Source organism: Oncorhynchus kisutch, linkage group LG29, assembly GCF_002021735.2.
Source record: "Oncorhynchus kisutch isolate 150728-3 linkage group LG29, Okis_V2, whole genome shotgun sequence".
In the NCBI taxonomy this organism is placed as follows: Eukaryota; Metazoa; Chordata; class Actinopteri; order Salmoniformes; family Salmonidae; genus Oncorhynchus; species Oncorhynchus kisutch.
Window position 1 is genome coordinate 17,612,804 of NC_034202.2, and position 19,112 is coordinate 17,631,915.

General features: G+C 41.0%; 1 protein-coding gene across 1 annotated transcript; it reads left to right on the top strand.

Moving 5' to 3' along the window:
* The first annotated feature begins 3,065 nt into the window (after positions 1-3,065).
* LOC109873675 (crk-like protein) lies at positions 3,066-18,409 on the top strand. The gene is made up of 3 exons (XM_020465331.2): positions 3,066-4,283; positions 4,798-5,266; positions 16,357-18,409. Exons 1-3 carry the CDS (start codon positions 3,973-3,975, stop codon positions 16,489-16,491), a joined length of 915 nt encoding a protein of 304 aa, XP_020320920.1. The 5' UTR covers positions 3,066-3,972; the 3' UTR covers positions 16,492-18,409.
* The last annotated feature ends 703 nt before the right edge of the window (positions 18,410-19,112 follow it).

Genomic DNA, 19,112 nt, shown 5'->3' on the forward strand with positions numbered 1-19,112 from the left:
AGCAAATATTGATATAATAACCATCATATCCAATTAAACTTGGAGTCACGCAATTATATGGTGTATGGTCTCACTATGGCTATTTTTTTATTGTACCTTTATTTAACCAGGTAGGCCAGTTGAGAACAAGTTCTCATTTACAACTGCGACCTGACAAAGACAAAGCAAAGCAGTGGGACACAAACAACAACACTGAGTTACACATGGAATAAACATACATACAGTCAATAACACAATAGAAAAGTATATATACAGTGTGTGCAAATGAGGTAAGTTAAGGAAGGTAATAAATAGGCCATAGTGGCAAAATAATTACAATTTAGCAATTAAACACTGGAGTGATAGATATGCAGAAGATGAATGTGCAAGTAGAGATACTGGGGTGCAAAGGAGCAACAACAACAAAAATAACAGTATGGGGATGAGCTATTTACAGATGGGCTATGTACAGTTGCAGTGATCTGTGGGCTGCTCTGACAGCTGATGCTTAAAGTTAGTGAGGGAGATATTAGTCTCCAGCTTCAGTGATTTTTGCAATTCGTTCCAGTCATTGGCAGCAGAGAACTGGAAGGAAAGGCGGCCAAAGGAGATTTGACTTTGGGGGTGACCAGTGAAATATACCTGCTGGACCGCGTGCTACGGGTGGGTGCTGCTATGGTGAGCAGTGAGCTGAGATAAGGCGGGGCTTTACCTAGCAAAGACTTATAGATGACCTAGAGCCAGTGGGTTTGGCGATGAATATGAAGTGAGGGCCAGCCAACGAAAGCGTACAGGTCGCAGTGGTGGGTAGTATATGGGGCTTTGGTGACAAAACGGATGGCACTGTGATAGACTTGCATCCAATTTTCTGAGTAGAGTGTTGGTGGCTATATTGTAAATGACATCGCCGAAGTCAAGGATCAGTAGGATAGTCAGTTTTACGAGGGTGTTAGGCAGCATGAGTGAAGGATGCTTTGTTGCGAAATAGGAAGCCGATTCTAGATTTAATTTTGGATTGGAGATGCTTTAACGTGAGTCTGGAAGGAGAGTTTACAATCTAACCAGACATCTAGGTATTTGTAGTTGTCCACATATTCTAAGTCAGAACAGTCCAGAGTAGTGATGCTGGACGGGCGGGTAGGTGCGGGCAGCGATCGGTTGAAAAGCAGGCATCTAGTTTTACTTGCATTTAAGAGCAGTTGGAGGCCAAGGAAGGAGAGTTGTATGGCATTGAAGCTCGTCTAGAGGTTAGTTAACACAGTGTCCAAAGATGGGCCAGAAGTATACAGAATGGTGTCTGCTAGAGGTGGATCAGAGAAGTCAGGGAAACCATGCAGTGTATACTGGCCTACCAGTATCTGCAAGCTGTTGGCTAGAGTGCATGTGCCAAGACCAGAGTAGGCACATTTGCTATTTAACAACAGTTTTGTGACAAAACTATCAGAGTTGAAAAAGCCATGGAAACATGTTCAACTTTAGATTCTTAAATCGGTAGGACTACAAGAAAACGTAGACTACTTTTTTTGTTGTGTGCATTACCTTATCACGCACTGATTTTTATACAACAAGTCCATTTGGTGGAAATAAAAGTAGGAAAATGCACATTTTTTTATGCAGATTCTACAATATTCGCATGAAAATCTGTACCCTACTGCTGTTGGCCATGCTTGAGCAGAAATGCTAGTGATGTGCAGTTTGCGAAAGATTAGTTATTTTTGAACGACTCTTTTTACTGACTCGATAGTCACGATATGTCTTTCTGATTGACTCGTTAAAGTTAGTCGTTCGTTAGCCATGATAGTGCTGGCCGCAGTGAGTCCTAGGCCTACAGCAGGCCTAATACACGCTCCTCCGGCTCAGTGGCTCTAGAGACGTGCTCCGACCACCAACTGTGTGTCATATGCGCGCAGGGAAATATATAATGTGCAAAGAGAAGAAAAACACATGTTTAGAACTGAGGATTGGCAAAAATGTAGGCAATTAATTGGTTGGATGTTATTATTTACACATCTTTGTAAAACCAAAACATACACAGCCTGTATGATGTCAACGTCACACTTTCAAAATCTTAGCTAGCAGTCATCATCATGAATCAAGTCAACAATCAAGTTGCCTGGATTTAAGGTGTCCTATTTATATCAGTACACTCATAACTGAAACCTTATGACACTTCTATTTGATCAAATAAAAACCTATGTGAGAAATGTTGGTGGAAACGCTTTGGAGTCACGTGATAACATGTTGCGCGGTATTCCCACGACGACTCATCAGTAAAGCATGCAGTTTATTAGGCTACATACGAACTAAATGATGATGAACTTCACATGGTGGTGAAAGTGCAAGGTGATGAGCTTGATGGTCCTTTCCAATAAATATCGAGGGTCTTATTCTGGTGACATGATAATCGATGTTTGGTTGCCATTTGACAAAATAATCTCTCTTTTGTCCATAATAATCTCATCATGAAGGCTATTACACGCAATATTGGCAAGAATTTAACTGCCAATACCGGAGATGGCACACTCGCTATATAAACGCAACATTTTTTGTGAGATAGATTTGAAAATGCGGTAGATTTGAAAATGCGATGGAATCTAATTTTATATTTAGAACATCCGAATTCACCCGCAAAATATAGTTTAATGTGCCCTACTTCCTCACGCACATACTTGTATCCACATGTTTGATGGGGAAATGCGCATATTATTTTTATGCGGATTTTAGAATATTCGCATGAAAATCTGTCGCCAATTGGATGGAAACCACTATTGACCTCCAAACAAAACTCTTGGCTTGGTGGGCGAAACAACGGAAAAACGCTACCTGCTGGAGGAAGAAAGATTTCCCGTTGAGTTGGGCCTCTGTCTTCCTCTTCCGTAGAGCTCGCGCGAGGTGTCAGTGACGTGAAAATATACTTGGTTGCCACAATCATATACACTCCACCTATTTCTACAATTTATTTTCTTAACATATGATGTTAAACACAATCGTGAAGACTAAAAAGCAAATGTTTGTTTTTATTTAAATAAATAAAATATTAGCCCCTTGACTTTGTGGCTGTGCTAGCTAGTAGAACTCGAAAGACTGGGAGCGCACAGACCCGCCCTCTATCCGCCATTTTTCGGTCTCGGACTCCATCAGGCAGGAGGAGTGGAGCCGAGTATAAAGAAGGGAAAGACAATTATAGAGGGACCCTATTATTAAACTTTCCAGAGGATACAAATATACGCAACAAACTCTACATTTTTTTTGCTAAAAATGCATGCATTGGAGCGGAGTCACTATTTAGTAAATTAATTTTGTGTGAAGACGTGTTGCAGGCCGCCATTTTTGTTACTGCCTCAAAAGTCTGTCGGGACTCCAGAAAAGGATTTTTAAAATATATTTCCGCGAATCGTGCCAATGTTCGACCAAGAAATTCAACAATTACAATTTAGGCTCCAGCGCGCAGCTATTTGCAATATTGTTTCGACATGGAGATTCGTTTAATCTAGTAGTGAGGCGACCTTTTCTGTTCTCATTTAGACAGTGACTGGATATATATTGTTTCATGACATAGATACGATTATATTTTTTTCGGAAGAGGGAACGAAAAGGGGAACCTTGATTGATCATTGTTGCAGCCAGGCATTCTAAATGTGTGTCACTTCTCGTAGTTTGACACGGAGATCTGGCATTTATAATTGACAATAAACGTAGAAACATTATGCTTCGAAGTTGGCTCAAGCTAGTCACAGCCTGTCTCTGAAACGCCAGGTAACGTTTCTATTGGATGTAGCTAGTTGAAACCTGCAGCCTTCGGCTAGAAATTGATTCAAGACGAGTATAGGGCCACGGCTTGCCCTGCCCTGGATCTTCAACCTTTAGTTGTGAAAATCTGTTTCGCATCGTTATCTATCTAGCTTATTTAGGTAACTAGTGTGTTTTTATTTATTTATTGTTTAAACTAATATATTTTATTTCTATTTTGAGTTAATTTAATTTAGATCAAATATGTCATCTGCACGGTTTGATTCATCGGACCGGTCCAGTTGGTATTTTGGGCCGGTGTCGAGACAGGAGGCGCAGAATAGATTACAAGGACAGAGGCATGGCATGTTTTTGGTTCGGGATTCCTCTACCTGCCCTGGCGACTATGTGCTGTCAGTATCTGAAAACTCCAAAGTGTCCCACTATATCATCAACTCCTTGCCAAGCAAGAGGTTCAAGATCGGTGACCAAGAATTCGAGCACCTCCCAGCTCTTTTGGAATTCTACAAAATCCACTACCTGGATACGACTACACTGATAGAACCTGCCCCCAGGTAAGGAACTGTCATTCACAGGCTGCACCTGCGACCACAAACCACTCAAAGAAATGCAATTAGGACTTAGGTTTGCAAGATATTTAGAATTCCAATTATTTGACACATTTCCTGATATGTGATTGACCTATTAGAAACCGATTCTGATGGTTGTACCACATTTCAATCACAAACTATAGGCTACCAGGCTTATACTTAATGAATAAGTGACCTGATTGACCTCTCTTGTAATGACAAGTGTAACAAGGAATTGTGTAGTTCCTTCCAGTGCTTCTGCCAGTTTGAGTTATTGTTGCTGCATAACCATTTGAACCTTGTCTAGTTGTGTGTTCACAAAGAGGGTCACACTTTAAAAACAGTAGTGACTGCTGTTTTGTGAGAGGAATGTATATATTTCCAGCTTGTCAGCTGATGGTTTCAGTAGTTCAGCAGTAAAACGTGTTAATATTATCTTGAAACAGTCTTTTGAAAATCTACATGTTAATCTGTATTTTATGCTCACCCTCCTGCCCAGGTACCCTAACACAGCGATAGGCACCGGACCCATTCAGACGATGGGAGGTCTAGAGGACAACCTGGAGTACGTGCGAACTCTGTACGACTTCACGGGCAGCGACACTGAGGACCTGCCCTTCAAAAAGGGTGAGATCCTGATCATCCTGGAGAAGCCTGAGGAGCAGTGGTGGAGCGCCAAGAGCAAGGAGGGCCGAGTGGGCATGATCCCTGTGCCCTATGTGGAAAAGCTGGTGCGACCCTCCCCTCACCCTGGCCAGCCCCCTCACAGCTCCCGCAACTCCAACAGCTATGGCATCCCAGAGCCGGCCCACGCTTACGCCCAGCCTCAGACGCCCTCGCCCCTGCCTCCTGGCACCCCTGGAGCAGTCATCACCCCCCTACCCTCCATGCAGAACGGGCCAGTCGTGGCTAAGGCCATTCAGAAACGAGTACCCTGTGCATATGACAAGACTGCCCTGGCTCTAGAGGTAGGAGTTCCTCACTTTCTGTTCTAGTATGGCTTTGTGAAGGGAGGCCTAAATGCTCCCAGTTGTCCCCTATTCTCATATTTGATTAGTTGGTTCACTATGTTGTGTACATTTTATTAGATTTAATGAGCTGGTACTGTGGAAGCTTCTAACTATAGCCTGCAGCCACAGTACACATTGTGCCAAATATTATGTATCAGGTCATTTTAAATACAGTTGTGTTTGAGACAGTTCTGATGCAGCAAGCATATTCTGTCTTGCATCCCTCATTTTTAAGTAATCTCCTTTCCTCCCTTTTCTCCTATTCTCTGCTCTCTTCTCCTGACCAGTGGTATAGATTCCATCAATCAGTCTGTGTAGATATTTTGTGAGGAAGCGCAAAGTTGTCAGCTTTTTTTTGGAGTATAAATGCTGAGGGTGGCGGTGGGTGGCTTTGAGTTCTCTGGACTCCTCTCTCTATTTGTTAAGCTCATCCTCAAGAGCCACCCGCTAGGCTTGGGCGGTATACCACATACCGGGGGTATTTGGAAATAGCCACAAGGTGTTTTTTTAATGCTGTTGAAACTGTTTTTCAATACATTTCTTTATTGTTAGCTACTTTTTAAGTAAATACCTGCAGTCAAATTGTACAATGCGTTAGAAGATAAAGCAGATCGCGTTCTTCATTTCACCTGTCACATTATTTTACATTTTGAAGCTTACTGTAGTTCTCCAGAACAGTTGAGCCAGTCATGTTTGTTTGTAAATAGCACAATGGGAGAAAGTGGGGGGGCAATGAAAGTGGGAGCAAGTCCAGCTGTTTATGACAGGAGTGCATTTTATATCGAAAGTCAGTTTATTTTTTTTTGCTTCAATAGAGTGATCATGGACGTGCAACTATAAAACTATATATATATATAACAAAAAAAATGTAAACAGCTACATTTCAAAATGTTTTAGCAGAGAAAAGTAAGCTAGCTACACCCAGAAAAGTAGCTACACATCAGTCAGAGCGCTGTCTTTTGATAGAATGCCCATTTGGCCCATTGCCCTAGTGACACCCACTTTATAAGCTGATTGCCTGTTTTTGCAATTAGTTTATTTTTGCTTGCGCTCGTGAGCATATTTAGCTAGCAGCCTCCATGGAAATTCATTATTACTTGTGCTGATTTTGTTAGCATTCTGGTAATGGGCTTTTTTGCGTTTTGGTGACCCCTTGTGTACTAAGCCGGTAATAATGTAAATCCCGGTATGAGTGGAAGGACTGCACGAGAATATGAAAATTTGGTTAACGCCCAACCCTGGCTCCCGCTCTCTCAAAGATCACCCCTGATGGACAGGTACCCCACAGGGGGAAGCTAGGGCCGATGACATGCCAAGTGGGTATCTAACGCCACCACTCAAACTTCATTTTTGATCTGTTTAACCATTGAAGTCAACTCTCTTGATTATTCTCTGTAGACCTCTTGCTCTGAGAGAGTGAGAGAGAAATCCTGAGATTATTCAATAATTAGAGGGATGTGTTTTGTGAGTCAGGTCAGTTTGTTCTCATCATGTATCCTCCAGAGCAGATGGAAGGTTTGCGTTTAAATACCCATCTGCCAGAAAGAGAGTCAGGTTGTGTGAATTGCACCACCACTTTCACAAACTAGAGCAAGGCTGACTAATGCCTTGGATTACCATCCTCCCCCAGAATTCAGCAGAGTTTGAGTCAGTGGAGAAAAATGGGGTATTACGGTAGCTTCCACCACCTTGGATTAAGTCATCTGATTTAATAATGGAAACTGCTGTGGCTCCACATCAGAATCTCTCAGCTTTTGTCCTCGTCTCTCTGACTCTGAATATAGTTTCCATCACACCACCTGACGCAATGGTCACTCTTAACTCAGGTGACTTATTTCATGACTTTGAATGTATTGGTTTGGTATGAACATCTGTAGGTAATGTCCAGTCTCCTTTCACCCACAGCCCTCGACTGTAGCAGTATTTTGATTGGAGATTAGCATGTTGTCAAATGTGCTATTAGTCATAGTGCACATTTTCAGAGGGAGAGATCTGCAGCATTAGTCATCAGTAGCTAGAACTAGACCTCCACACTAAAGTAAACCATCTCTCATTTAGAGATTCTGCTCATGGTGCATCTGTGTTTCCACAGCAGGCCTCTGGTGGGTACAAGTCTGTTGGGGACTTCCCCCTGGTGTTGCTGCACTGTCCTCAAACACCCACTCATCACACATCCACTCTTCATACACACACTTTAAGCATTTATGAGCATGGTCTTATTTCTATTACAGCATATTGGTTGACACATTCATATTCCATTCACCTAAGTCTGTAACATGGATAGGTTTAGGCTACTATATGATATTGTGTTAGCTTTGTGTTACACATTATCATGTTGCTACAACCTAGCTTATGAATTAAAGTTTATAACGTAGGTACACAGGTCTAGAGAATTTTGAATAATCAAGGTGATAGTGACACATTCAATACTGCTTTGCACACTCTTGCCTGCATCTAGCTGATCTAGGGCGTAATCAACAGTGAGTTTCTGTTGGACAAATTCAGGTATTTTTATCTGCTTTCTGTTTGCTTTTGTTTAAGAAACATTTTTCAGCAGAATCAGTGGAATGAATACACCCCTGATGACACGCAAACACAGTTCACTTTCATAGCAGCCACATAAAAACAGCATGATCACTTTGCTCATTGTGTATATATAATTCCTTTTCGCAGCTACACTGAACAAAAAAATAAACCGCAACATGCAACAATTAAAATATTTTACAAAGTTACACTTCATATAAGGAAATCAGTCAATTTAAATAATTTCATTAGGCCCATCTCTATGGATTTAATTTGACTGGGAATACAGATATTTATCTGTTGGTACCTTCTTCTTTTTTTAAGTAGGGGCGTGGATCAGAAAACGAGTCATTATCTGGTGTGACCACCATTTGCCTCATGCAACGCAACACATCTCCTTCGCATAGAGTTGATCAGGCTGTTGATTGTGGCCTGTGGAAAGTTGTCCCACTCCTGATCAATGTCTGTGCAAAGTTTCTGGATATTGGCGGGAACTGGATCGCACTGTTGATACATGTTGATCCAGAGCATCCCAAACATGCTCAATGGGTGACATGTCTGGTGAGTACACAAGCCAAGTAAGAACTGGTACATTGTCTGTATCCACAATATGTGTACAGATCCTTGTAACTTGGGGCTGTGCATTATCATGCTGAAAAATGAGGTGATGTCGGCGGATGAATGGCACGACAATGGGCTTCAGGATCTCGTCACAGTATCTCTGTGCAACGAACACAATTGCATTTTATCAATGGCATACTGAATGTATGCCATTGATAAAATGCAATTGTGTTCGTTGTCTGTAGCTCATGCCTGCCAATACCATAAACTCACTGCCACCATGGGGCACTCTTTTCACAACGTTGACATCAAGACCCTGGCGAGGACGACAAGTACACAGATGAGCTTCCCTGAGATGGTTTCTGACACTTTGTGCAGAAATTCTTCAGGTGTGCAAACCCACAGTTTCATCAGCTGTCCAGGTGGCTGGTCTCAGACGATCCTGCAGGTGAAGAAGCCGGATGTGGAGGTCCTGGGCTGGCGTGGTTACATGTGGTCTGCGGTTGTGATGCCGGTTGGATGTACTGCCCAATTCTCTGTAGAGAAATTAACATTAAAATCTTTGGCAACAGCTCTGCAGTCACCATGCCAATTTCACGCTCCCTGAACTTGAGACACCTGTGTTGTGACGCAACTGCACATTTTAGAGTGACCTTTTATTGCCCCCCCCCCCGCACAAGGTGCACCTGTGTAATGGGCATGCCGTTTAGTCAATTTCTAGGTATGCCACCCCTGTCAGGTGGCTGGTATATCTTGGCAAAGGAGAAATGCTCACTAACAGGGATGTAAACAAATTTGTGCACAACATTTGAGAGAAATTAGTATTTTGTGAGTATGGAACATTTCTCCTATCTTTTATGTCAGCCCATGAAACATGGGACCAACACTTTTTACTTGTTGCTTTTGTCTATTTGTTCAGGATATAGTACCAGTCAAAAGTTGACACACCTACTCATTCCAGGGTTTTTCTTTGTTACTATTTTCTACATTGTAGAATAATAGTGAAGACATCAAAACGATGAAGTAACACATATGGAATCATGTAGTAACCAAAAAAGTGTTAAACATCAAAATATATTTGAGATTCTTCAAAGTAGCCAACCTTTGCCTTGACAGCTTTGTGTACTCTTGGCGTTCTCTCAACCAGCTTTTTGAGGCAGTCCCCTGGAATGCATTTCAATTAACAGGTGTGCCTTGTTACTTGTTATGGCTGCAATCCCGCTAACGGGATCGATATGACAACTACCAGTGAAAATAGAGGGCGCCATATTCAAACCACAGAAATCTCATAATTACAATTCCTAAAACATATACATGTGTCTCATCCCATTTTAAAGTCATTCTCGTTGTTAATCCCACCAAAGTGTCCGATTTCAAATATGCTTTTAGGCAAATGCACTACAAATGATTGTTAGGTCTCCACCAAACCATAATAAGCACAGCCATTTTCCAGCTAAATATAGCATTCACAAAAAGCAGAAATAAAGTTAATTCAAGGTTAGTGATTAATTTTATCTTCATCAGATGACACTCATAGGACTTCATGTTACACAATACATGCATGTTTTGTTTGATAAAGTTCATATTTATATAAAAAAAATTGGAGTTTACATTGGCGTTTTAGATTCACTAGTTCCAAAAACATCAATTGATTTTGCATAGCCACATCGTTTCAACAGAAATACTCATCATAAATGTAGATGATAATACAAGTTATACACATGGAATTATAGATATACCTCTCCCTCTTAGAACTACCCATCCCGCATCCGGTATATTTGTCATCAGCAACGCTGAATAGCATAGCGCAACAGTCAAAAAATATTACTCAAATTTTCAAGTGAAATATAGTGAAACACAGCTTAGCCTTTTGTTAATCACCCTGTCGTCTCAGATTTAGAAATTATGCTTTACAGTGAAAGCAATACAAGCGTTTGTGTAAGTTTATCGATAGCATAGCATTATGTACACTTAGCATCAGGAAGATTGGTCACAAAAATCAGAAAAGCAATCAAATTAACCGTTTACCTTTTGATCTTCGGATGTTTTCACTCACGTGACTCCCAGTTAGACAGGAAATGTTCCTTTTTGTTCCATAAAGATATTTTTTATATCCAAATACCTCCGTTAGTTTGGTGCGTTATGCCCAGGAACCACCGGAAATAGCGGTCATGACAACGCAGACAAAAATTCAAATTATATCCATAATGTCGACAGAAACATGTCAAACGTTTTTTTTATAATCAAACCTCAAGGTGTTTTTCAAATATCTATTCGATAATATATCAACCGGGACAGTTGGCTTTTCACTAGGACCGGGAGGAACAATGGCCACCTCTCTCTTTTGCGCAAAAATCACTCAGAGCCCCCACCTGACCACTTACGTAATGTGGTCGTTCACGCTCGTTCTTCAAAATAAAGGCCTGAAACTATGTCTAAAGGCTCACCTTAGGGAAGCCATAGAAAAAGGAATCTGGTTGATATCCCTTTCAATGGTCAATAGGGATGCATAGGAACACAGAGCTTTCAAAATAAGAGTGACTTCCTGATTGGATTTTTCTCAGGCTTTTGCCTGCAATAACAGTTCTGTTATCCTCACAGACAATATTTTTACAGTTTTGGAAACTTTAGAGTTTTCTATCCTAAGCTGTCAATTATATGCATATTTTAGCATCTGGTCCTGAGAAATAGGCCATTTACTTTGGGATATTTTTCCAAAAATAAAAATAGTGCCAAGAGGTTAATGCAACCGCTGTGTCAGATTTCAAAAAAGGTTTACGGAAAAAGCAACCCATGCAATGATCTGAGACGGAGCTCAGAACACTAACCAAATTAGCCGCCATGTATTAGTCAACAGAAACCAGAAAATACATGATAAATGTTTCTTTACCTCAGAATGCAGTCGTACGAATCCCAGGTCCACAATAAATGCTTGATTTGTTCGAAAATGTCCGTTATTTATGTCCAATTAGCTACTTTGGTTAGCGCGTTTGGTAAACAATTCCAAAGTCTCAAAGCGCGTCCACTATAACGTGACGAAATGTCCAAAAGTTCCGTAACAGTCAGTAGAAACATGTCAAACGATGTACTGAATCAATCTTTAGAATGTTGTTTACATATATCTTGAATAACGTTCCATTAGAATTAGAATGACTTCAGATGACCGGGGGAACGCAAGGCCTTCCCATGTGAACGCGTATGGTGAATGCATGGTCAACTCGTGGCAGTGGTGACTATTTCCTGTCTCATTCGACCCCCCCCCCCCCTTCACATTATAGTCATCAGACAAAGTTCAATTGACTGTTGACATCTAGTGGAAGGCGTAGGAAGTGAAAACTCATCCATATCTCGCTGTAATTTCAATGAGAGCTTGGCTAAAAATCTGCCTCCCCAGAAAGAAGAAAAAAACAGGAAGTGGAATTTCTCAGGTTTTTGCCTGCTATATGAGTTATGTTATACTCACAGACATAATTCAAACCGTATTAGAAACTTCAGAGTTTTCTATCAAATAATAATATGCAAATATCAGCAACTATGACTGAGGAGCAGGCCGTTGAATATGGGCACCTCTGTGCACCTTTCATCCAAGCTACTCAATACTACCCCTGTAGCCATAAGAAGTTAAAAGTTCATCTGTGGAATTTCTTTTCTTCTTAATGAGCCAATAAGTTGTGTTGTGACAAGGTACAGGTGGTATACAGAAGATAGCCCTATTTGGTAAAAGACCTTGTCCATATTATGGCAAGAACATCTCAAATAAGCAAAGAGAAATGACAGTCCATCATTACTTTAAGACATTACTTTAAGACAGGTCACTCAATCTGGAACTTTTCATGAACTTTGAAAGTTTCTTCAAGTTCCGTTGCAAAAACCATCAAGCTCTTTTGGTTCCAACTGCCATGTCTTTGTGAGACGCAGATTAGGTGAACGGAGCATCTCCGCATGTGTGGTTCCCACCGTGAAGCATGGAGGAGATGGGGGTGCTTTGCTGGTGACACTGTCAGTGATTTATTTAGATTTCAAGGTGCACTTAACCAGCAAGGCTACCACCGCATTCTGCAGCGATGCTCCATCCCACCTTTTTTGGTCTTATAGGCTGACCACACCGCTCGTGTCGCGTGCGCAAGCATTGCAAAAAAATGTAGAAATCTATGTTATTCAATTATTGCACCCACACTGCTCGTGCGTGGCCACGAGTGTCTGCGTTGCCAAGGGCTAAAATATAAGTAATTCCTATTTCTGACGCAGGTCACGCCGCAAGTCCTGCCTCTCCCATCTCCTCATTGGTTTATAGAAGCAGATACCCACGTGCCATCTCCTCATTGGTTATACCCATGTGGGTGATTGAAAGACGAATTGTTTTCGTGGTAATACTATGAAGTTTAGATGCCAATCACCATATAGGTTAAACAATGAAATAGCCTGGGAGGAGAGATGACTAGAAACGATTCGGTTGACCATTTTTATGTGTGGATTAATTGTTGGAGTGGAGGACCTTGTGCATTTCAGGTAAAATAACAACCTAATGTTTATATCCCAGGACAAATTTAGCTAGCAACAGCAAGCTAGCTAAATAGGACAAATTAGATAGCAAGTGCAAGCTAACTAGCTAAATTTCCATAAATGTTTAATGCTTTTCGACCTGTCCCCAAATGAATGTCATTAGTTCAGAGTTTGTTTTGATATTTTAACCTGCGTGTCGTGGTCGTGTTTGGTGTGGGGAGACAAAATATATGTATGCACGATGGCGCATGCGTGCAGCCGGTTTGGATTGTTTTTCAACAGGACAATGACCCAAAACACACCTCCAGGCTGTGTAAAGGCAATTTGGTCAAGAAGGAGCCTGATGGCGTGCTGCATCAGATGACCTGGCCTCCACAATCACCCGACCCAATTGAGATGGTTTGGGATGAGTTGGACCGCAGAGTGAAGGAAAAGAGTCAACAAGTGCTGTTGGAATAGCATTCCTCATGAAGCTGGATGTGAGAGTGCCAAGCTGTCATCAAGGCAACGGGTGGCTACATAGAAGAATCTAAAATATGTTTAAAACTACATACATGATATATGTTGCTACATACATGATTCCTTATGTGGTGTTTTATGGTTTTGATGTCTTCACAATAATTCTTCAATGTAGAAAATTGTAAAAAATAAAAACATTTGAATGGGTAGGTGTCCAAACTTTTGACTGGTTCTGTAGCTCTCTCTTCTGCTTCTCCTTAATTTGGGAATAAATGAAATTGTTCAAAACTGTTTAACTATCATTCTCTCTCTTTGAGTCAACTACTCACCACATTTTATGCACTGGAGTGCAAGCGAGCTGTAGCTTATGCTTTCAGTACTACATTCGCTGATCTTTTGATTTGGTGGACATGTCAGTTCATGCTGCAAGAGCTCTGATCGGATGGAGGACGTCTTCCGGACGTTGTCATAATCACTGTGTAAGTCTATGGAATGGGGTGAAAGCCATGAGCCTCCTAAGGTTTATATTGAAGTCAATGTACCCAGAGGAGGACAGAGGCTAGCTGTCCTCTGGCCACGCCATGGTGCTACCCTACAGTGTTGTTGAGGCTACTGTAGACCTTCATTGCATAACAGTGTGTTTTAATCAATTATTTGGTGACGTGAATATATTTAGTATAGTTCAATCTAAAAAGGTTCACTTTAAAACGTATATTTCCCAATTCTTCTGATATTCACCTAGGAGTATAGTCCTCCCTAGGGCTGTCCTCGACAGCTACTCATGGCTTGTCTGCAAGGAACTTGAAACATTGTATCAATTTGGTCCAGCCTTAAGCTTGTGCTAACAAACTTGCAACATTGTATAAAATATTCTGGACCCTCTGTTAACCATGCTGGTGAGCTCCGGATAGGCACAGCTGTAGGCTATTTGCGTGTAGGATAAGAAGTAATCAGATATTTTCTGACGTTTCCACCCACTGAATCAGAGAATTACATGTATTTTCTCTTTCACACAGTGGTTATTGAAAGAGAGAGAGCTGGAATGTTTTTTCATATTCTACATTAAGGAAGTATTGTCATTGTCATTGGATGTATACAAAGACTTTGTTTACTTGCTGTTTGAGGTGAAGATAAACATGACTTTGAGAGGTTCCACAGCTCAGTAGTGCTGAGTTAAGGCAGTCAGAAATACTATTAGATTCCCAAATGGGCACATTTATAAGCCTATGTTTGCACGCAGGCCTGGTAGCCTAGGCCTACTTCTATGACTAGTCAGGTGCACCTTACTCAACATTGACAGGAGCGCTCCAAACAAAACACAAATTGCCAACACGTAAATGGAATGAAATGAACCAAAATTTGTTTCTCACAAGTGTAGCCTAGGTTGCTCGCTCTGTAAACATGTCAATTCCAAAAATGAGAACGCTAAAAGACTGTAATAATATATTGAATGCAATAACAGAAATGACGGTTACCAAACATTGTAGATGAGAAATTATGGGAATTAACGGTAAATGTACTGCTGGTGATACTGGTGTGGTATCCAGGCCTCCACAATGGATTGGTCCACTGAGATAGGTATCAATCAAGACACACAAATTCTCGCTGGACCAAACAATCAACCAGTCGACTAAATTGGGTCAACCCTAGTCCTCCTCTGAGGAGCCTCCACTGGTCCATATGTGTAAAGAGTTTTGTTATTAGACTTTTACACTTCATCTCTCTCTTTCTGTCTCTTTTTTTCTAGTCTTCTCATCGCTCGCTCACTCTCGCTTCCTCTCACACACTCACTAATGTGATCTCTTTCGCTCTCTGAATTGCTTAGAGTAGGTCATTTCCTACTGCAGAAACCTACAGTTTAGCAGCAGTCTATTTTGGGGCCTATCTGCTTCCGGAAGCAAAGTCATTATTCTGACTCTATCTGAAGGGAGGAATATACCCTGTGATCTACCACCCACCCACTCTTATTACAGAGAGGCTTACTGAAATCTGGTTATTGCTAAGGTTTTATTATTGAAAATATTTTAAAGTTATTCTTAACAATTTACATTGTAATGATAAGGACAATTCGCAAAATCAGTTTAGGAAAATTGTATCACCACACAACAATCATTTCTGATATGAAGAAAGTGCTAGTAGCCTATACATTGGGATTTTACACAGTGGTTATGCAGGACCCCATTCACCCATTACTTTGTAATCTTTGTAGTCAGATTAGTTCTACTAAAGCTTTTTGGTTGACCTGACCCAATTCACTTAAATGTGATTTATAGATCTGTCATTCTTCATTGAAAGCAAGTCTTAAGCAGGAGATCTGTTCTATGTACTCATTTCTATGCTTCCTGTTTTTAAATTTAGTGTTTACTACTTTTACTTTTGGTTTTTGTACACAATATATTTCACAGTGGTTTATATGATACAATGATTCTCTACACTATACTTTGCTTGTTTTGTCACAAACTGAAATTAAGCTTACTATTAGAATTTTAGCAACCAGGAAATGGAGCGATTTGTGCATATTGCACCTTTTTAAATGTTTACTACATTAACATGTTCTTTCACTATGCAAGAAGAGCATGCGTTGATTGCAAAAGACAGTATTAAAGCTGAGGAATTTGTCTGAAGGATTATGATTATCGATTTCAGATAGGTCTGGATGACTTCAATGTCCATGTAGCCTCATCTGATCCAATGTTTCTGCAACAACATCTAAAGCCTTCCCTCCACTTTCAGGTTTTAATCTTCCTCTTAACAATGCCAACTTTCCACATTTAATCCTGAGTAAATAGCATGTGGTCTGAAGTTTAGGGTCACGCACAGTGTCACAAAGCATCCGATTTATGGCTTTCTGCTCAGCCTGTCATAACCATAGTACAGTGTCAAATACATGGGTTGGCCAAATCATGTGATGGTTGCGGTTGGCACTTATCTTACAGTTTCCACCCCATTTTTCTGTGCTATTAAGGAAAACTCTTCTAACGCCATACTCCATTTCTCCTCAGGTGGGTGATATAGTCAAAGTGACGAGGATGAACATCAGCGGTCAGTGGGAGGGAGAGGTAAACGGCCGGAGAGGTCTCTTCCCCTTCACCCACGTCAAAATAATAGACCCCCTGAATCCAGATGAGTGTGAATGACCTGGACCCCAACCAACCCTTCCACAGTGACACCCAAAATGCTGGCTGTCTCCACCCCGCCTGCCAGTGTCACCACGGTTACGCGCTTGCCTGCTTGAGGCTATACCGCAGCGCTCCCTGTTATTGTCACGCCAAACATCGTGCAGCTTTCTGACTGTTTACAGCTACAGACTTAACTAAACTCCTACATCGCCAACTTGGTTACAGTTTGGTCTGTGGTTTTTGCCTTTATGTCCTTTAATGTGTGTTGCCATGGCTCCCACGACGCCATGTCTTACCAGGTCATTTTTTTGTTGTTGATATTTTGTTACATTTGAAGACTTAGGAATTTGTTGAGAGCTTGCTTGTGTGTTTCATCTTGTGGATTGGAGGAGGTTAATGTAAAACAAAACAAAAAAGAGTGTGGGGGGGGGTGAAAGGTGACTGAACATCACATGAACTGACTGAGGTCAGGAGAGCAAAGGCATAGAGGGCTTCAGGTGGGGCCTGAGGTTAGAACCAGCCAGTTAACTGTCTCTCACCAAACAATCATTCACTGTTGTACCTTAACCACAGCCACACATACACACCGGTAGACCATTACTTGTTTAGGGCAACTGCTGTGTGTGTGTGAGGATCAGTCTCTTTTCAGCTCAGCCTGTGTCAAGACAGGGACAGGAGGACAACCCCACATGGATCCTGCCTTGTGGAATAGCCCACAGCCTCAGTGACATGAACCTAGTCGACAGAGTTCCCTTATTTATGTTTTCCCAAGACAACATGTGAAATGGCCATGTGTGATGACATCTTTTTGTTTTATTTGTGCCATAAATTCAGGAGTTCTGCAAGGTGTTTGTCATAGTGTAAGTGCATGGCTGTGACCAGGCTATAGCCAATGTTATAAGAGGGCTTATAAATACTTTTGAGGGGTACGGGCTCTTCTATGAGACGGATGCCTCCTGCATCCAATGTTATGGGTCATGGGAGGCGGGCAAAGGTTTCATCCAGCCAATGACATCCCATCAATACCTTTCACTGAAAATGCAACTTTCGCACAAGCAATCCTTTCCTCTTCTCTCTCTCTCCGGGTTCCCTAAGGTGGTGATTGGTTACACTTTTGTCTTGTTTGTAGATGGTGTTGACTGTCGAGCACAGGTTCTGGGCAGACAACATGGTTGTCTTTGGTATGTCTGATGTTGTGATGCCAGAGCTGTCCTGCTCTCAGGTGTGTGTATGTGCACGCGCTGATAAAGTGCTCTACTAGATCTCTGCTGTAAAGAAGAAAACAGACTTACTCTCCCTGAGTGCTTTCACTCAATCCCCCTGAGCTTTTTCATTGGGTAGAGTAATACCATTGTACAGCTATCAATCGTGTCCCAACTGTACTGTTTTTGTTTATTATGTTAGCCAGCTGAAAATTAGACCGAAGGTCGCTTTCTAAAAAGGGAGAAAAAATACCTGTTGGTGGCCTCTGCATGACTTCTTGGCCTTGAGGTTTTTCTTCCTGGTCAAATGCTGCTTTGTCAGTTCTAATTTCCTCCAAGTATGAATTAGACTTTTCTTTTTTAATATTATTTTTTTTACATTATCTGTGGAATAAATTCTTTCAAATATAGTTTGGTTTTCCTTGTCCAACCTCTCATATTAACCCATTTGATTAAGCAATACACCAATCCTAATTCTTGTTTTTGTTAGGTGAAGATGTTTTCAACCTGCTTCTGATTTTTTTTCTCTCAAGGCATTAAAAGTATTACTGTGCTTTTCCCCTCGTGTTTTATGAGAGCCTCCATGTTGTATTCTTAATTCAAAATGAAAAATTGTGCCTTTTTATTTTCTTATACCATTTACATGTGTTAATATTTCCCGTGGTTAACACCCGTGCTGGTATGACCCTTTATGTACAGAACAAGTCAATAAAATGTACATCTAGTTCTTTTAAGTTGCTCTGATGTCTTTCTTATGAGATGGGAATACGAATGCCCCAAATAAGTCTCCTGCCCAGCATAGATGGGGTGGGAGGGATGTGTACGTTAAAGTGGAACAGGAGAGGAGTAGGTGGGTGGGATGTTTTTGCTCTCTGCTTCATTTCTATTAGTTCCCGTTTTGATTGTGGCTGTGCCCAGGAGAAAGGAAGCAATTAATTAATGTTAATGAAGTGCTAATAAAAGAAAACTTGCACACACATCACTGACCTAGAGAGAGACACTTTTAAAGGGCAAGTTTTAGTCTCTTTTCTCCTTACATGACCGGTAATCCAAATATGTACATTTAGGTCTACTACATGCATGTTTCATGTTAATAGGGTATACTTTTGGAAACGTACTCAATTCATTCAATATCATCTTAGTTTGGGCATTATACTGAACAAAAATATAAATGCAACAATTTCAAGTTAGTTCATAGAAGAAAATCAGTCAATTGAAATGAATTATTTATGTCCTACTCTATTGATTTCACATGACCTGTATTCATGGACGCAAAGGGATGCCAGGCTACTGCCTCCCCACAGAAAAATACAAATTATGTCAAATAATTTATCTTTTGTCTCTGTGTTTCAGAATTTTCCTTCAATTTGCAAGAGGCTGAATGTATCTCACAAGAGAAAGCATCTGAGCGAGCGAAACAGCGCCCCTCTGTCTCTC